At 56.2% G+C, this 18,360-nt stretch overlaps 1 protein-coding gene across 2 annotated transcripts; it reads left to right on the forward strand.

Annotated features, from left to right (window-relative positions):
* Positions 1 to 142: 142 nt before the first annotated feature.
* Positions 143 to 17,586, forward strand: MAP4K2 (mitogen-activated protein kinase kinase kinase kinase 2). Of its 2 annotated transcripts, none has more exons than XM_077115813.1 (32): positions 143 to 255; positions 359 to 416; positions 642 to 732; positions 831 to 895; positions 1,150 to 1,205; positions 1,534 to 1,581; positions 1,668 to 1,710; positions 2,053 to 2,125; positions 2,211 to 2,342; positions 2,417 to 2,479; positions 2,814 to 2,895; positions 2,996 to 3,103; positions 3,559 to 3,637; positions 3,743 to 3,801; positions 5,264 to 5,307; positions 5,392 to 5,430; positions 5,527 to 5,560; positions 5,662 to 5,767; positions 5,849 to 5,937; positions 6,018 to 6,059; positions 6,144 to 6,228; positions 6,325 to 6,404; positions 6,477 to 6,537; positions 6,641 to 6,758; positions 10,370 to 10,428; positions 10,522 to 10,625; positions 10,732 to 10,909; positions 12,059 to 12,127; positions 12,326 to 12,412; positions 12,624 to 12,694; positions 12,777 to 12,832; positions 17,071 to 17,586. In XM_077115813.1, exons 1-32 carry the CDS (start codon positions 160 to 162, stop codon positions 17,081 to 17,083), a joined length of 2,388 nt encoding a protein of 795 aa, XP_076971928.1. In that variant the 5' UTR covers positions 143 to 159; the 3' UTR covers positions 17,084 to 17,586. The 2 variants fall into 2 exon arrangements, with proteins under 2 accessions (XP_076971928.1, XP_076971927.1); XM_077115812.1 differs by lacking the exon at positions 17,071 to 17,586 and adding an exon at positions 12,941 to 13,439.
* Positions 17,587 to 18,360: the final 774 nt, after the last annotated feature.

Genomic DNA, 18,360 nt, shown 5'->3' on the forward strand with positions numbered 1-18,360 from the left:
GCCTCCCCGGGCCTGCCCCGCGGGCGCCTCCCCCCGGCCGCGCCCCTGGGCCCCGGCCCCGCCCCCGCGGCCTCAGAACCGCCCGCGCCCGCCCCGCCCCGCGCCGCCCCGCGCCGGCTCCGCAGCTCGCGCCCGGCCGCCCGCCCGCCCGCCGGGGCCATGGCGCTGCTGCGGGACGTGTCGCTGCAGGACCCGCGGGACCGCTTCGAGCTGCTGCAGCGCGTGGGGGCCGGGACCTATGGCGACGTCTATAAGGTGCGCGGGCGGGAGACCGGGTGCCGGCTCGGCGTCCTGGCGCGGGATCCGGCCCCCAGCCCCGCCCCCTCCTCACGCAGCTTCACCCCCTCCGCCCCTGCAGGCCCGCGACACGGTCACGTCCGAACTGGCCGCCGTGAAGATAGTCAAGCTAGACCCAGGTGAGGCCCCCCCCCCCCCCCCCCCCCCCGCCAGGGCCTCTGCGTTGAGCTGGGTGAGGGGGCGGGAGTTGACATTTCCGAGACCTCCTGCTGGGCAGGTCCCAGCAGGTGCCGGCGCCTGCACCTGGCTGGCCCAGAGGGAGGCACGCTGTGCCCATTTTGCAGATGGGGCTGAATCAGAGCCGCCCCTGACCTGCTCCCCCCATGATGCCCTGTGCTCCCCAGGGGACGACATCAGCTCCCTCCAGCAGGAAATTACCATCCTGCGGGAGTGCCGTCACCCCAACGTGGTGGCCTACATTGGCAGCTATCTCAGGTGAGGCTGCCCCTTCCTCGCAGCTCCCAGACAGCCCCGTCTGACCCTGCCTTGTGCCCACCCCAACTCTATGTTCCACCCCCCCCCCCACCCCCCAGGAATGACCGCTTGTGGATCTGCATGGAGTTCTGCGGAGGGGGCTCCCTGCAGGAAATTTACCACGGTGAGGGCCAGGACCCCTCCACCCCCCACCCCCAACCTGTATCAGCAGGGGAGAGCTGGGGCTCTTTTGGGGCCCCTTGCCACTCTTGACTGGCTGTGTGACCTTGAGAGAAATGCTGTCTTCTTCTGGGCTTAGCATCCCAGACTATGCAGGGAGGATATGTGGCCGTTTTCATCCAACGGTGCCTGCTACCCACCCCCACCCCCAAGCCTCACCTCCAGACCCTCTTGCAGCCCTCCTCCCTTTCATTTCAGCCACCGGGCCCCTGGAGGAACGGCAGATTGCCTATGTCTGCCGGGAGGCACTGAAGGTAGCCTGTCCTGAGAAGCTGCCCGCAACCTCCATTTCCCAGGAGTTGTGGGCAGGGAGCCCAGCTGGCCAGTGCAGGACCTAGGGCATGGGGGGGGGGGGCAGGGAGGAGCGCCTCAGGCAGGGCTGGCCCAAGGGGCTGTGAGTCCTGGGGGAAGGGGCCCCAGTCTTGTTGCCGGAAGCAGCCCATTTCCCTCTTGGCTCAGTCACTTCCTGTTTGGGGAGAGGGGAGGAGGAAGCGGCTTGGGTGGGGGGCCCCAGTTCTAAGAGAGGAGAGGTGGGATGGTGCTGGGTGGGGCCGTGCTCAGAGGTTTCTCTTTTGTCCCCAGGGGTTGCACCACTTACATTCTCAGGGAAAGATCCACAGAGACATCAAGGTAGGGGTCTGGCCAAGGGCGTTGTGGGATGCGGGCAGAGGCTTTTGGGGGACCCCTAATGGCATTCTCTTTCCTCCGTTCTGCAGGGAGCCAACCTTCTCCTCACCCTCCAGGGAGATGTCAAGCTGGGTCAGTACCCCAGGGATGAAATCAGGGTGAGGGTTCCGTGGGGTCTCCTGAAATCTTAGGACCTGGATTCAAGTCCTGGGTGTCACCTTGAGCCTCAGTTTCCCCACTTAGAAAACAGAAGAGTACACCCTGCCTGCTGGGAGTTGGGTGAGGTTGGGTCTGTGGGAGGGGGGGCAGGCACTTACTTGCTCAGGGATGGAGAGTGGCTGATCGGGGCCCGTGGCAGCTGGGGCTGGACCTGAGCCACCTGCCCGTCGCAGCCCTGCCAGGTGCATCCTGACCTTGAGCCCAGGGGAAAGTGGCAGCTTAAGGGCGGGTGAGAGTAGCCATTTCTCCCTGCAGCCGATTTTGGGGTCTCCGGCGAGCTGACAGCATCGGTGGCTAAGAGAAGATCTTTCATTGGGACTCCATACTGGTGAGGCTGCGCCACGAGCAGGGGGGGCAGGTGGTGAGTCCACGGGGGGCCCTCCCAGCCGTCCCACCTGTGACCTCACCCCTAGGATGGCCCCGGAGGTGGCTGCCGTGGAACGCAAAGGTGGCTACAATGAGCTGTGTGACGTCTGGGCCCTGGGCATCACAGCCATCGAGCTGGGCGAGCTGCAGCCCCCTCTGTTCCACCTGCACCCCATGAGGTCAGCTTAACACTTCCCCCTTGCTTGACCCCTCCCCTGCTGACCCTTGACCCCTGACCTTGCACCCTCCACAGGGCCTTGATGCTCATGTCGAAGAGCAGCTTCCAGCCACCCAAACTGAGAGAAAAGACTCTCTGGTGAGGACCCATGTCCCCCTGCAGACCCCACGGAGCAGGAGGAGCCTTCTGCTGACCCCCGGGGTGTACCCCCGAGAGTCCTGTGTTCTCTGGTTTCCCTCAACATCTGAGTGGGGAGCCTGGCCTGCCTCTGTGCCATGCTGTGAACGGGGAAGAAGGGCAGGTGGTGGTGCTGGAATTGCTGTTGTGTCACCACAGCCGTCGTTGCTTGGGCTCGCTGCCCTTGGTCTCACGCTGGCGCCTTCCTGGTGTCAGGGGGCAGCTGGCAGGACGGCCCGCATGGCAGCTAACCTGGATTGGTCGGGGGGGGGATGGGGGCTCTTGTGCCTACTAGGACCCAGAATTTCCACCACTTCCTCAAGCTGGCCCTGACCAAAAACCCCAAGAAAAGGCCAACAGCAGAGAAGCTTCTGCAGGTGGGAAGCTGGGGTGGGGTGAGGGGCTTGATGCTGGAAAGCAGGGGCCCAGAGGCCAGGGCCCGACCTGACCAACCCCCCACACACATAAATCCTGCAGCACCCGTTCACCACCCAGCAGCTCCCCCGGGCCCTCCTCACACAGCTGTTGGACAAAGCCAATGACCCCCACCTGGGAACCCCCTCCCCTGATGACTGTGACCTGGAGGTGAGTTGGGGTTCGGGGGCATGGATCTGGGGAGGCGGGTCTTGGCCTGGCCTGATTAGAAGGAACCCTGAGGTTCTAGAGGGCAAGGTCCCTTTAGCTTGGATATTTCCCGTACAGGGAGCCTTTCTGCAGAATTGACCCCACCCATTGGGAATCCTTCCTGAGCCAAAGCCGGGTCCCACCTTCCTATAACACCCCCTTTGATCGGTTGCTGCTCTTGGGTCCAGACTGACCATGATGCCCACTGAGCCATCTTCTTTGCTTTCTGTGTGATCTCTGCCAAGTTACTTGACCCCTCTGTGCCCATCAATCTGTGAAATGAGGGTGCAGCTTATTTCAGAGGGTGGTTGTGAGAGCAGAGCACACTGATGTGTATAAGGCACCTGAAGCCATACTTGGTGTGAAGCAGGTGCCGGTGTCAGGTGATGCGGCCACTGCTTTGTGTTCCTTCTTAGACTTATGACATGTTCCCCGACACCATCCACTCCCGGGGGCAGCACGGCCAGGCCGAAAGGACCCCTTCGGAGATCCAGTGTGAGCTCGCTGGGGGGTGGGTGTGGATTTGGGGGGAGGGGGAGCAGTCCCGAGAGGCTGGCCTCCCCAACCCCTGTCCTGACTCTTGTACCCTGGGTCCCCCAGTTCACCAGGTGAAATTTGGCGCCCCCCGCAGGAAGGAAACAGATCCGCTAAATGAGCCGGTGAGGGGGCTGGGGGAGGGTGATGTGCAGGGGTGAGGGCAGGGCAGGACCTAGAGGGCACAGGGGAGGGGGCTTTGATGGAGGGTGAGCATTTTGGCTCAAGAGAGCTGCAAAGTAGGGGCAGCCAGACAGGTGGCCTGTCTGCACCTGCAGCTCAGCAGGTGGCCCACCCTGGGACCTGAGGGCTGGAGGCTCCTTCCTGGGCCAAACCCCTTCGGACAGCCCGCTGGGAGGTGGCAGGATGGCCTCGCCTCTCTGGAAACATCTCTCTGTTCAGCCCCCACTTCCTTGCCGCCTCCCTTCCCGGCACTTATCTCCCACTCTCAGTAACTCTCTCTGCTCCCGTCAACTGAGTCTCTATTTCTTGCTCTCTCCTGTTCTTTCTGCCTCTTTGTTCCTCTCTTTCACAATCTCTCTGTCTCTGCCTCGCGCAACTCTCTGGCCTTTTACACTTTCTAGCTGTCTTATCTTCTCCCTCTTTTCTGCAATCTCTTTTTTTTTTTTTTTGGAGGAGGCGGGGGTGCATGGTCTGGGAATTGAACCCAGGTCTCCTGCACGGAAGCCGAGCATTCTACCGCCGAACCACCTGTGAACCCTCAGTCTCTATTTTTTTTTAACTTTTTATTTTGAAATGATTTCCACCTTACAGGAGAGTTGCAAGAATATTACAGAAGTAACACAGAGAACTCTAATATGCCCCCTCTGCAGAGCCCCGTGTTTACTAACTTTAGTCCTTTGCATATTTACTATGTCATTCGTTCTTTTTAACTTTATCTACCGATCTCTCATTTATGTGTCATCTGTCTAGTGTCTAAATGTTTGGGAGTAGGTGGCACCCATCCTGCTCCTCTAACATTTGATATTTCCATGTACTTTTTCTAGGAACGAGGACACTCAGTTATGAAACCACATTAAATATAGACATCTTACATTGATATAGAGCTCACAGTCTATATTCCAATTTTTCAGTTGTCTCGATAACGTTCTTTTGGGTGTCTTTCCTCCTTTATTAGATGCAATCTAGGCTCGTTGTACTACATTTAATCATCGTTGTCTCTTAAGTCTCTCTCTCTTTTTTTAATTGTGCTATCATACATAGAACATGAAATTTCCCATCTCAGCCTCTCCCAAGTGTACAATTCACTGGCATTAATTATATCCAGAATGTTGTGTGCCCATTGCCACTGCCCATTACCGAAACTCTTCCATCACCCCAAACAGAGACCTGCCCCCATTAAGTGTACTCTACTTTCTGTCTCTATATGGAGCTGTACATTTTTAGTTATTTCTTATGCGTGGAATAATATATCTGTCCTTTTGTGCCTGGCTCCTCTCACTGGCCATGATGTCTTCAAACTTCGTCCGTGTTTTAGCATGTCCCACGGTCTCTGGACCGCTGCGTCACTTTGTGTCTTTGTCTCTCTGCCCCTGTCCTGGGCTCTCTGACTCGGTTTCCCCACAGTGGGAGGAAGAGTGGACGCTGCTGGGAAAGGAGGAGCTGAGTGGGTGAGTGAGAGAGAGGGAAGCATGCAGGGGAGGGCTGTGGGCAGCAGAGAAGGCTGACCTCTGACCCCTCCCCACCCCTCCCAGGAGCCTACTGCAGTCGGTCCAGGAAGCCCTGGAGGAGAGGTGAGCGGCTGGGGTCTGTGAGGAGAAGGAGGGCTGGCCAGCCCTGGGCTCCGGCCACCTCTCACGCTTCGTTTCCTTCTGGTTTGTCCCCTACAGGAGTCTGACCATCCGGCCAGCCTTGACTCTCCAGGTTGGGGGGTGATGGGGAGAAGTCAGACCTGGGCAGGGTGGGAAGTGGGCTGTGGGAGATGCAATGGTGGGGGCAGGGTTACAGGGTCCCCCTCCTGCCAGATGCTGGACTCCCCAGATGATGCCATGGGAACCATCAAGCGGGCCCCAGGCTTGGGGCTGTCCCCCACTGAGCTTCCAGCTGAGGACCCTCTGTCCAGCCATTCAGGTGAGTCCCTGACTTGGGAGGCCCGGGAGGCAAAGCAGGCTGGGCCTGGAGCTGGAAGTCACGGAGGGTCTGTGCCCACAGGGACCCCATCCCCACCTCCACCAGGCCCCGACAGCCCTCCACTTCTCCCTACCGCCTGGGCCACCATGAAGCACCAGGAGGGTCCCGAGGTGAGGGGGGGCCACAGAGGGGTTGGGGTGATGGGAGGCTGGGGGTTCGCCTCGGCCCTGATACCTCCTCCCCCTCCCAGAGACCATCCTGCCATGGGCTCCCCCCGACCCCCAAAGTGCACGTAAGTGTTTCCCCTGCAGCCCACCGCCCTGACCCCTCCCACGGCCCCTGCACTCCCCCACCAGCCCTCTCGCTCCCCCCGCAGATGGGCGCCTGCTTCTCCAAGGTTTTCAATGGCTGCCCCCTGCGGATCCACGCTGCTGTCACCTGGATCCATCCTGTCACCCGGGGTAGGCCGGGGTGGGGAGGCAGGGGGGAAACAGGATGCCCCCCAGCTTGGGCCCCGGGGGCGTGGCTGGCCTCTGATCCCACAACCAAACCTGCAGACCAGTTCCTGGTGGTGGGGGCCGAGGAAGGCGTCTACACACTCAACCTGCACGAGCTGCATGAGGATACACTGGAGAAGGTGAGGCTGGGCCGGCCGCACGGGGTGGATGGCTGCGGGGGTCCCTGAGCGCTGACCATCTGTCCCCTCCAGCTGATTTCGCCCCGCTGCTCCTGGCTCTACTGTGTGAACAACGTGCTGCTGTCACTCTCAGGTACAAGCCAGTTGGGGTTGGGGGGTGGGAGGGGGCGTGCCTCGCAGCTCATGAAGCTGCTGCAGCACCTGCCCACTCAACGCTCTCCCTCCCTTCCTGGCAGGGAAATCCACGCACATCTGGGCCCACAACCTCCTGGGCCTGTTTGAGCAGCGGCGACTACAGCAGCAGGTTCCCCTCTCCATCCCCACCAACCGCCTCACCCAGCGCATCATCCCCAGGTGAGGCCACCCCAACCCCGCCACCTCCCAACCCCCATGGGAGCTAGAGGTGCTGACATGGGAAGAGCTGGGGTGGCGGGAGGTAGGGGAGCCGTGTCTGATGCTAAGACCTCTGATCTTGCACGAGTCGCTTTGCCTCTCTGAGCCCCAGTTTTGTCATCTGTCAGTGCAGTTTGGTAGCCCCCCATCATGCCAACCCCCAGGGTTGTTGGGCTTCATGAAGATAGTGATGTGAAAGTGCCATACAGATGTGGGAACTGTGGCTATTAGGATGTGGGGCTTAATGACACTTGGACATTTATGGAGCACCTACTGTGTGCCAGCCCTGTGCTGGCCTTGGGGTATAATGAATTCAGCCCATCCTTGCCTTCAAGAAACAGGGGAGAGATGGACCCACAAACCACAGTTATGACCTGGTACTAAGGTGGGGGGGATTTCTGGTTTGGAAGGTTTTCCAGGCGGATGGATTAGGAAACAGGCAAATGCAGGCAGGGGGGAAGCTGCCCAGGGATCTGGAGGGTCCAAGGTATCTGTCCTGCATCGGAGGGCGAGGCTGGCAGGAGATGAGGCGGGTCAGGCTGAGGGCTGGTGAGAATTGGGCGGACCTGAACAATTTTTAGGAGGGCAGAGCAGCGGAGACTAAGCTGCAACAGCTGGCGGAACCCTTCCTTTGGTGCCAGGCCGAGGGTTTGTGCTTGGGTCCAGCTGGCAGCGGGCACTGTGAATATTTTAGAAGGCTCACTCTGTACATCAGTCAGGATTCTTTGCATTGCAGATGATTCAACTCACTGGCTTCAGTACAAGAGGGAATTTAATGGCTCATGCAATTGGAAGTCCAGGTGTAGAGTTAGCTTCAGGCCCAGCTGGATCTAGGGCTTAAAGTGCATGACCAGGAATCTTCCTGAATCTCTTGGCTGTTTCCTTTTGTTGTTTTCCTTCTTGGACAAATAATGGCTGCCTCCCGTATCAGGCCAGCATTCCCCTAACTGACTGCCTGGTAGAGCTAGAACCTCTATTTCCAAGTAACTCCCGTAAATACCCAAGGTCTAATCTTATTAGCCTGGCTTAGGCCCCTGCCCAGCCTGGGGCCAGGCACCCTGGCTGGTGACCAGGCCTGGCTCATGTGACCTTTCCTGGCACCTGGGGGAGGGAGAAAGGGGCTTATGAGCCCCACCCAGAGGAAAACCCAGGGGCTGTTATCACCAAGAGATGCTGGACAGATAAAAACAAGAGGCTGGTGCTGGGCCAGCTGTGTGGATGGAAAGGGTGCATGGGAGGGCGAGGCTGGCAAGAGACGAGGGTTGTCAGGCTAAGGGCTGGTGAGAAGTGGGTGGGTCTAAACAATTTTTAGGCAGTGGAATTGACAGTATTTGGAGGCTGGTTGGAACAGGGGGGAGGGAGAGGGAGGACTTGGGGGCAGATTATAAAGATAACGCTCTCACCCTTGTCCTGTGTTTTGTGAGCTCTTAGAGCAGAGTCACTCATTCAGGTATTCAGTGAATTATCTCCTGAGCATCTAAGATGTGCTCTGAGATGCCTCTGCAAGTTACAAGACCTGCATTCCTGCCCCTTCCTGCCTTGTGACTTTCTTATGGGGCTAGACAGATAACAAATGGTGGACATAAAAAAGGAATATGTTCACTGGTGATGCCAAGAGGGGAAAGTGCTACGTTCGAAAGGGCAGGGAGAAAGAGGGGAGGCCAGGATTGTGGGATGCGGCTTGTGCTTTCAAACAGGGTGTTCAGAGAAGGAGCTGTTTAGCAGAGACTTGGAGGTGGGGAGGGCAGAGGGGACGGCCAGTGCAAAGGCCCTGAGGCAGGACGGGGCCTGCCTTGTTGGAGGAACATAAAGGAGGCCAGCATGACTGGAACGGATGGAGTGAGAGGCAGCCCAGCGAGGCCTTTGGCTTTGACTCTGAGTGGCCTGGAAGCTTCCACAGGGTTTTCAGTGGAGGAGGATGCAGCCTGATGGGTCAGTGCACTAGTCATGTTGAGAATAGACTGAAGGCTATGGAGGAAGCAAGGAGGCCCACCAGGAGGCTGTTGGAATAATCTGGAGGGGAGGTGATGATGGTTTGGGCCAGAATAGCAGTGAAAGAGGTGAAAAGGCAGTTGGAGTTGGGTTCTGTTTTGAAAGTAGACCCAACAGGATTCCTGATGGATTTGTAGTGGGTGGAAGGGAAAGCCAGGAGCCAGGAATTCCTCCAAGGCTTTTGGCCTGGGGCATAGGAAGGATGGAGCTGTCATCAGGTAGGGGCGGAGCTGGTTTCCTATGGGAAGCAGAAGGTTCGTTTTGTCACATCAAGTTGGGGATGCTTATTAGAGTGTGAGCGGAGGTGGCTGGGGCAGGGGGGCTGGCGCTCCCAGGAGAGGGTGGGCTGGAACTGTGGGCTTAGATGTCGTGGCCAGATTGGGAGGTGGGTGGAGGCTGGGCCAGTGGCTGCACTGGCCTGGGAGGTCGCCAGGGCCCCAGGTTTTTCCTGCAGCGTGCCTGCTCTGGGCTGCATCTGGAGCCCTGTGGCCTGAGCCTTCCTGAGCTCAGTCCCCAAAGCCAGCCTCCGCTTTGGCCCATGACCTGCAGGAAACAGGCCCCTTGGGGCTCAAATAAGTCACAGGCGGCTTTGGGTGTGTATTGGGAAAATCACAGAGTCAAAGCATCCACTTTGAATGTTAAGGACAGAGAACCTGAGTTGTTTGGAGAAAAAGACAAGTACAAAAACAGATGCCTGGGTGTCAGGCAAAGGCCGCCTGGGGACGAGAATGAGAGGTCAAGGGGAGAGGGAACTGCGGGGGCAGGGGACAGTGAGAGACAGGCACCCAGGTACAGCCGAGGCCTGGGAGGAGGCAGGGAAAGGCAGAGAGAGGCTTGAAGGGTCTCCTGGGAGCATGGGGGGGGGGGGGGGGCGGATACTGAGTAACCGAGGTTGGGGCCCCTCCTATCCCACTCCTTGCAGCTTCTCCCAGGCACCCAGGGTGAGCTGTCTCCCGGGCCCCGTGGCCATGACCTTTACCAGGCAGCAGAGGGGGCAGGCTGTTGGCCGGTTTTTTTTTTTTTTTTTTTTTTTTTTGCAAGTCATTTAACCTCTTTGGCCTGTTTGCCCAGTTGTGAAATGAGCGAATATGAGGTTGGGACAGGGCCATGAGTGCTCTCTACAGCCTGGCGGCCCCTTGGCACTCTCAGTTCTACAACTAAGAAAGATTTTCAGTGGCTCAAAGGAAATAGAAACACAAGCATATGGGACTAGCCCTTTCGAGTGCACACATGTGCCACATGCTGGTAAGCCCTTGCACGTGTCCACGCATTTCACCCTCAGCTTGAGGCCTTGAGGGGGGGAACCTCGCATTACCCCCATTTTACAGATGAGGAAACTGAGGCATGAGAGGTTAAGTGAACTGCCTCGAGCCACCCAGACGTGATTCTGCAAGCAGAGAATGCTCCAGGCTATAGATAAAGTGCTCTGGAGCTTCACATCCTGGGTTCTGCACCAGCTGTGCTTGTTGGCCAAGTTATTCTGCCTCTCTGAGCCTTGGCTGTAAAGCGGGGAGGATGATAGTGGCCACCTGCGTGGTGGGGTTGGTTCCCAGGGACCCTGCGCTGCTTGTCACCCCTAGGCGTTTTGCCCTGTCCACCAAGATTCCTGACACCAAAGGCTGCCTGCAGTGTCGTGTGGGTAAGAGCTGGGCGGGGCAGGGCTGGGGAGGTGGGTGGGTGGTGTCTGGGGCACGCACCCAGCCCCTGCACCCACCACCCACTTCCCTTACAGTGCGAAACCCCTACACGGGCAGCACCTTTCTGCTCGCCGCCCTGCCCACCAGCCTGCTCCTGCTGCAGTGGTACGAGCCGCTGCAGAAGTTTCTGCTGCTGAAGGTGCGGGGCAGGTGGGGTGGGGGTCCAGGGGGCCCATTGGGTGGGAACTGTGGGGCCTGGGGGCAGAGGGGGGGACCTGAGCATCCCTGCTGTCCCCCACCCCCAGAACTTTTCCAGCCCCCTGCCCAGCCCGGCAGGGATGCTGGAGCCGCTGGTGCTGGATGGAAAGGAGCTACCGCAGGTGTGTGTGGGGGCCGAGGGCCCCGAGGGGCCGGGCTGCCGGGTCCTGTTCCACGTCCTGCCCCTGGAGGCCAGCCTGACCCCTGACATCCTTATCCCACCCGGTGAGAAGGACAGTGGGCTGCTGTGCGTGTGAGAGAGACAGACAGACAGACAGTCCGAGATGGCTGAGAGACCTGGCCCTCAGAGCTGTGTTCCCTGCAGCTTTAGGGTGTCCAGCCCCCAGCCCCCCTTCTGTGAGCCTGGCCTGCATTTTCCGTGAGAGATTTCATTAGACCAGAGACAGCTAAGGAAGAAATGGACCAGCACTGCTCTGGGTCAGGGTGGGGGCTGCAGGGACCCCCAACCTCCATCCCAAGCAGGGAAGCAGGATTCTGGGGGGGTCAGGACAGCTCAGGGGAACCTGGCAAGTGGCAGTGGGGAAAGGCACATTGACTGAGTCCCTGCTGGGTGCCAGGCCCTGAGCCAGGGACCGTGAGCAAAAGAACTTTAATCTCCTGTCCATGGCCTTGCAAGTTGGGACCCTAGTGTCCTAACGAAGCACCACAAACTGGGGGGCTTAAAACCATAGACACTGCTTGTCTGAAGGTTCTGGAAGCCTAGAGTGTGAAATCAGGATGTCAGCAGGGCTTCGCTCCCCCTGAGACCAGTAGGAGAGGCTCCTTCCTTGCCTCTGCTGGCTCCCGGGGTCTACTGGCGATCCTTGATCTGTAAATATGTCACTTCTTTCTCTTCCATTTTCACATCGCCGTCTCCTCTCTGTCTCCAAATTTTCTTCTTCTTATAAGGACACCAGTCAATTTGGCCCCATCTGAGCTCATCACATCTTCAAAGACTCTATTTCCAAATAAGGTCACACTCCCCGGACCAGGGTTAGGGCTTGAACTTGTCCTTTGGGGGATGCCGTTCGGCCCGCTGTCATCCCTGTCTTACGAATGAGGAAACTGAGGCTCATGGCTGAGGACACTTGTCTTAGGTCACACAGTGGCTGAACCCTGATGCCCACTGGCCTGGTTCCAGGGTTCCTGCCCTCTCCGGGCTTTCTGGGAGCCAGCCTAGCCCTGACTCCCCGTCCCCCCTGCCCGCTGCGGGCCTGTGAACCGCTCACTTCACTCTGTGGTCCTCAGTTTCCCCAGCTGTCACGTGAGATTAGGTATCAGACTCCACAGTGGTTATGAGGCTGTAGTGGGTGGTGGCTTGGGGGCAGGCTCGGGCTGGCGGCTCAGCCAGTTATGTCCCTTCTCTGCCTGTAGAAGGGATCCCGGGCTCGGCCCAGCAGGTAATTCAGGTGGACAGAGACACGGTCCTGGTTAGCTTTGAACGTGAGTGCTTCTAGGTTCCAGGCTGGGGCTGGGGGGTGCTGGTGGGTTCCGGGCTGGGGATCGGGGGTGCTGGTGGGTTCTGGGTTGGCTATGAGGGATGCTGGTGAGTTCTGGGATGGGGCTGGGAGATGCTGGGTGGATTTGCCTGCCCAGAAGCGGCCACCTCATGCCTGGCCCCCCGGCCCTCTCTCTGCACAGGCTGTGTGAGGATTGTCAACCTGCAGGGCGAGCCCACAGCCACCCTGGCTCCAGAGCTGACCTTTGACTTTCCCATCGAGACTGTAGGTGAGTGAGCCAGAGGTGGGGGAGGGAGGATGCAGGGAGAGCCCAGGCTGGGAGCACGTCACCCAGCCCGGGGCCTGGGCCGGCAACCAGACAAGGTGGCAGATCGCCAGCCCCTCCCCGTCACCCATGGCCCACGAGGGCCTCTGTGGCCCAGACTTGGCGCCCTGGGGGAAGCTGAGGGTGCAGCCTCCTCAGGCCTGGCCCCTCGCAGTGTGCCTGCAGGACAGCTTGCTGGCCTTCTGGAGCCACGGCATGCAGGGCCGCAGCCTGGACACCAACGAGGTGAGTGGGTGAGGGTGTCCCAGGCTGTCTGCCTCTTAAGAGAAGGCCTGCGGGAGCATCCTCCATCCCCTTTCCTTCCCAGGTGACTCAGGAGATCACAGATGAGACAAGAATCTTCCGAGTGCTGGGGGCCCACAGGTAGGATGGGGATCCCCAGCCTCCCCTTCAGACCCCTCCCCCCCGAGGCCAAGCCCATGGTACCCTCCCCTCCCACTCACCTCCCCTCTCTCCCCGCCCCCCCTCCAGGGACATCATCCTGGAGAGCACTCCCACTGACAACCCCGGGGCTCACAGCAACCTTTATATCCTCACGGGCCACCAGAGCAGTTACTGAGCAGGTGGGGGGCCCCCTGTGCCCCAAGCCTCCTCTGCTGCCCTTTTTGGGCAGTGGGCCCCTTCCCAGATCAGGGTGGCCCGGGCCCCTGCCTCCGCTCGGCCAAAGGGCAGAAATAATCCTGAGAAGTGTTTGGGGGCTGGGGAAGGGAGGGGAGCCCATCCCATACCACTGCAATAACTGGACCAGACAAAGCTGCTGTCACCCCCTAAGGGTGGCCCAGTCCCTGGTGCCCCGAGACAGGGTGCCCCTGGGCTTGGCCGGGTTGGAGCCTGAGCGATGCATTCCATTCTGTTCCACCCTCCCTATCCACACTTTCTGTCGAGAGCCTGCCCCTGTGCCCTGTCCTGGGGAACATGGTATTTAAAAGAGAGAACTATATTGTATTAAAGATTATTTGATTTTGCTCCACTGCTTCCTCTGGGCCGGGTGAGAGCCAGGCCTTCTCCTCCTCTCCTCCCTGCGCCTTCCCTCCCTCCGCCCACCTTTCCATGGGCACCAGGTGCTGTGGGTACACTGGATGGCATGCTGCCAGCATTCCAAGTGGCTCTGAAATAGAGAAGCATTGCAGAGGTGGGAGGAGAGACCAGGGACCCCCAGCGGGCCTCTCGCGGTGCCGTGTCTCCCAGGGCTCCTGTCTTGGGGATCTAGCCCTCAGCTCTTCAGTTTGAGGCCTCTCTTGTGGCTCGGCACCCCAGGGAGTCGTGCAGGTGGATGAGGCTGGCTACAGGCTGCAGGGCCCCTTTACAAAGAGACTCTCACCCAGGGCACGGTCTGCCGCGGGTAGGATCTCAGCAGGGGGCCGGGGACTGGGCTGTCTTCCAGCCCCAGGATTCCCTCGGGGTCTGGAGCTGCCTCTCTGGCTCCTGCCCACTGCTGGGGCAGCACCTCTGTTTCCAGGCCTGTCTCAGACCAGGAGTGACTGAATACACACCTGACCTTCTGGTTAGACCTCGGGAGGGCCAGCCAGTATCCATGTAACACACACATTTCCAAATAGTCGATGCCCGTCCTGTCTGCTGGAGCTGGCATCTCGAGGCCACGTCCACCCATGGCTGACCTTGTGCTTTAAGCTGTCATTCCTGGGGGCTCCCTCTCTGAAGGTGCCAGACCCCAGGCCAGGGGAGCCCCTGCCACCCAAGGCACTGACTGGGCCGCTCTGCACCAGGGCTAGGGAGTGGGCAGGGTGGGAGCTGGCTGAAGGAGGTGACCGGCTGCATGGGCAGAACCAGGGCTGCTGAGGGCGGGAAGGTCCTGGGAGCCGGTATGAACTGGAGCAATGGCCTGGGAGTCCAGTCTGGCCGTCGGTCCGGTCAGTGTCCTTCTGATGGCCCAGATGAGTGCAAATGAGGACCTCACTCCACCTGGAGGGCCCTCAGTGGCTGTTTGCTAAATGAATGGAGGGATAAGTGGGTGGGTGGCGGGGAGATGGCCGCTGGTGCGATGGTTGTCGCCGTGTCCCCCGGGCCACCCCTTCGGCAGAGCCCCAATTGCTCTCACCTCTCCCGGTGAGTGGAAGGGAGGCTTGGCTGAAGACGAGAGCCAGGTCAGGGAGGGTACCCACACCCTGCTCCCAGGGAGACCCAGAGGAGGCGGAGAGGCACCTGCCAGGTTCTGAAGTTTTGTTTCCACCCGTGTGGAGGGTATTTGCTGGGCCGAAAGGTGGGGCGTTGGGGAAACAAGGAATTCCTAACTTCCAGGTTTCTTGGCGGCGGTATGGGCTGAATTGAGGCTGGGGCTGGGGAGGGGCTGGCCTCTGTCCCAGAGCTAGCAGGCTAGCGCCACCTTGTGGCACTTCTTCCCAGCCCACAGCTGCTGCCCATAGGAGTCTGAAGAAGGGGTTTGGGGGGTGTCGGGAGGTAAAGTGCCAAAGTTGGGGGTTCTGGGCAAATCGAAAGGAACAGCCTCTAATAAAATGTTTGCTGCTAGCTAAGGCAGGCCACAAGGCAAAGAAAGGCTGAGAAGCTGGGTAATGTGCACTGAAAGACTAAACTTTTTATGGGTGTTTTTTTTTTCAATAGCATTTGCCCATGGTACAAATTTCTTTTCTTTTCTTTTTTTTAATAATACAGAAGAAATACAGTTTCACTCCTGTCCCCCAGGTCCCCATTGCTCATGAGTCCTTCTAGAGGTCTTTATGCATATTTAGGCAATTCAGTGTTTTATTCTACACACGGTAACATATTCCATATACTGTTCTGACCTTGCCCTTTTAAAATGTCCTGGAGAGCTTTCCATTGTCAGTTCCTATAGCTACAACCCATTGTATGGGTTTCCCATAAGTAACTTTAACTCTAGTTAGGTCCCTGTTGATGGACATTTAAGTCCTTTCTACTTCTTTGATATTGCAAACAACTGCAATACATGTTCTCACGCCCACGCTGCTCTGTACATACTCCAGTGTGTCTATGAGATGAATTCTTGGAAGTGACATGGCTGGATCAGAGGTGGCCATACTTGTCATTGTCATAGCTAATGTCAAATTGCCCTCTTCAGGCTGGGGTCACATTGGCCTGAATCACTCCTGTGGCTGAGGGGAAAATGCATGGGCACCCAGGATGTTGGGGGAATTGGCCCATAATCCTGGGGTCCTAGAGGTGAGGGCCAAGGGGAGAGGAGACAAGCAGAGCGTGCCTTCGTGATGGCGGGGGATTGGCTGTGTTTGCCATAGTGTGTCCAGAACTGGGTCTTTGCTAAGCTTCATCTTTCCCCATATACTGTATCTTAAACTTACCTGCTGGGCTGTCAGAGAACAACATAGGTGAATTTTAGAAATGTCATACTGCATTAAAACAGCAAATTGCACAAAACTATACGTGCTTTGACACCATTTTTATAAAGCTTAAAAAGCAAAACTAACCCATGTATTGTTTGGTATTCCATGCACCATGATAAAACTCTATTAAATCAAGGAGGAGCAAAGCACAAAATTCACGGTGGTGGTCCTCAGAGGGCACTGGGGCATGGGAGGAGGGAGGACCCAGGAACTTGCAAAGCTACTGGTAGTATCTCGGCTCTCGGGTGGGGTGGCAGGTTCAAGGGGGTTCAGTTTGTAACTAAGTTCCTGACCCTCAGGGGCACCACACATCTCTTGTTATGCATCTGATATAATAAAATGCAATTCTAAATATTTAAAAATAACTAAAACCCCCCCACAAAACCCTATAGTGGCTAAAACAAAACAAAAGTACCAAAAGAATCCTTTCTTAGATGATGAAAGACTGATGAAATCACCTATGAATCACATCTGTGCTCTGCTTTACAGAATTGTGGGTAGAACCCTTGCCCTGTGGCTGCTGTTATTTCTTTAAAAAGAAAAAAACGCTTTGAGGCATAGCTGATGTACAGTAAGCCTTGTGCTATTTGATGAGTTTTGACATATGCATACACCCATGAAACCATCATCATAATCAAGATAATGAAATACATCCATCACCCCCCAAAGTTTCTTCCCTTGGTAATCCCTACCCCATTCCTTCCCTGTCTCCAGGAAACCAGTGATCTGCTGTCACTATAGGTTAATTTGCACTTCCTAGAATTTATATAAATAGAATCATACAGCACATGCTCTACTTTTCTCTGGCTTCTTTCACTTGGCATAATTATTTTGACATTCATCCATGTTGTTGTATGTGTTAATGGTTTATTCCTTTTTACTGCTGAGTAGTATTCCATTGCATGGAGCTTGTTTAGCCAGCGCTTACTGATGGGCACCTGGGAGTGATTCCAGTTTGGGACTATTACAAATAAAACTGCTGTGAACATTCATGTACAGTCTTTGTGTCAATATATACTTCCACTTCTAATGGGTAACTACTTTGGAGTGGAATGGCCGGGTCATATTGCAGGGGAGTATTTCAAGAAATTGCTGAACAGTCTTCCCAAGCAGTTGCAACATTTTACATTCCCACCCAGCAGTGTAGGAAGAGTTCCAGTTTCTCCTTGCTAATACTGTGTCTGGTCAGTCTTCTTAAGTGTGCTGTATTTACTGGATAAATATTTCCTTTTCAAAACCTTTTTTTTTTCTTTTTCGCATGGGCAGGCACCAGGAATAGAACCCGGCTTTCCGGCATGGCAGGCGAGAACTCTGCCTGCTGAGCCACCGTGGCCCGCCCTTCATTTTCAAAACAATTTAAACATCACTTCCCCCCTTTATTGTCTGCAATATTAGCTTCATTTTTTTTTTTTTTTGTTTATAGGAATCATACTTGCTCCTTACAAAAATAAAAATAATAAAGTATAAGGGAAAAAAGCAAAAGTTACGTGAGATTCGTGCTACTAGAGATTGGGACTGTCCATTGTGAATCTATGCCTACAGAGTTATACAATGCTATATAAATGGACTAGTGTCACACATATTCTATAAGTATGAAGCATATTAAAAAAAACTATATTGGGCTCTTAAAATGTGTTAGATAACTTCCAGGCTCACTTCTCCCCCCACTCCTGCATCTTCACTGAGAACCAGTGCTGTATATCCTTCACTAGCTTTTCCTATACAGAACCCTGTGCGAATGCCCTTGCACACATGTATGAGGTTTGTTTTGCAAAAACAAGATCAAGGAATATATATTTCTATGCTGCTTTTCTCATTTAATAACACTTCAGCAGGAAAGGCCCTCCAAGTCAGTTGGTAGTGACTAACTCTTTTTCAAGGCTGCCTAATAGTCCAGACTGTGGATAGTCCAGTTTGTTCAACCATTCACATACTACTGGAAAATCACTTTGTTTCCAGGATTTTGCCACTGCAAACAATTCGAAGTGAATGACTTTGAACACATGATGCAATCACATGCTTCTCTATGGGATTCAAAGGGGGGTATCTGGTTTCCAAAAAAAGGAAATTTATCCACCTTCCTTTTTTGCTATTTATATGAAGAGCCTCATTGTCGCCATAATTTGCATTTCCCTCTTAGGACTGTTGCAACCCTTTCACATTTCTTGGCTATCTGCTTTTTAGAGATTTGTGAGGATGCCAAATCTTACCTGAGGGCTGTGATCCCGGAAAACAGCAAAAGTTAAGAAATCCCCCCACTCTGTGCTCCGGAAAAAGGGCTCACTGCAAAGAACCCCCCTTCCGGAAGTGATTTAGATAAGACTCCCAGATGGTATGGGGGACCGGACACAGACTCTCCAAATTCTCATTCTTCAATTCATCGCTGGACTGATCAGAACAAAATGCCTGTTAACCAAACTTTGGTTAAGCTTCTCTCTTCCTCCAGCACCCTGAACTTTAGCCCATCCTCAGCCGGAGCTAGCACAGTCCTTCCTGGAAACAGGCTGGCCTTCGCCTCCATTCTCTGATTACACCACTCTTTTATCCCACTTCCCC

The sequence above is a fragment of the Tamandua tetradactyla genome, chromosome 9 (assembly GCF_023851605.1).
Source record: "Tamandua tetradactyla isolate mTamTet1 chromosome 9, mTamTet1.pri, whole genome shotgun sequence".
In the NCBI taxonomy this organism is placed as follows: Eukaryota; Metazoa; Chordata; class Mammalia; order Pilosa; family Myrmecophagidae; genus Tamandua; species Tamandua tetradactyla.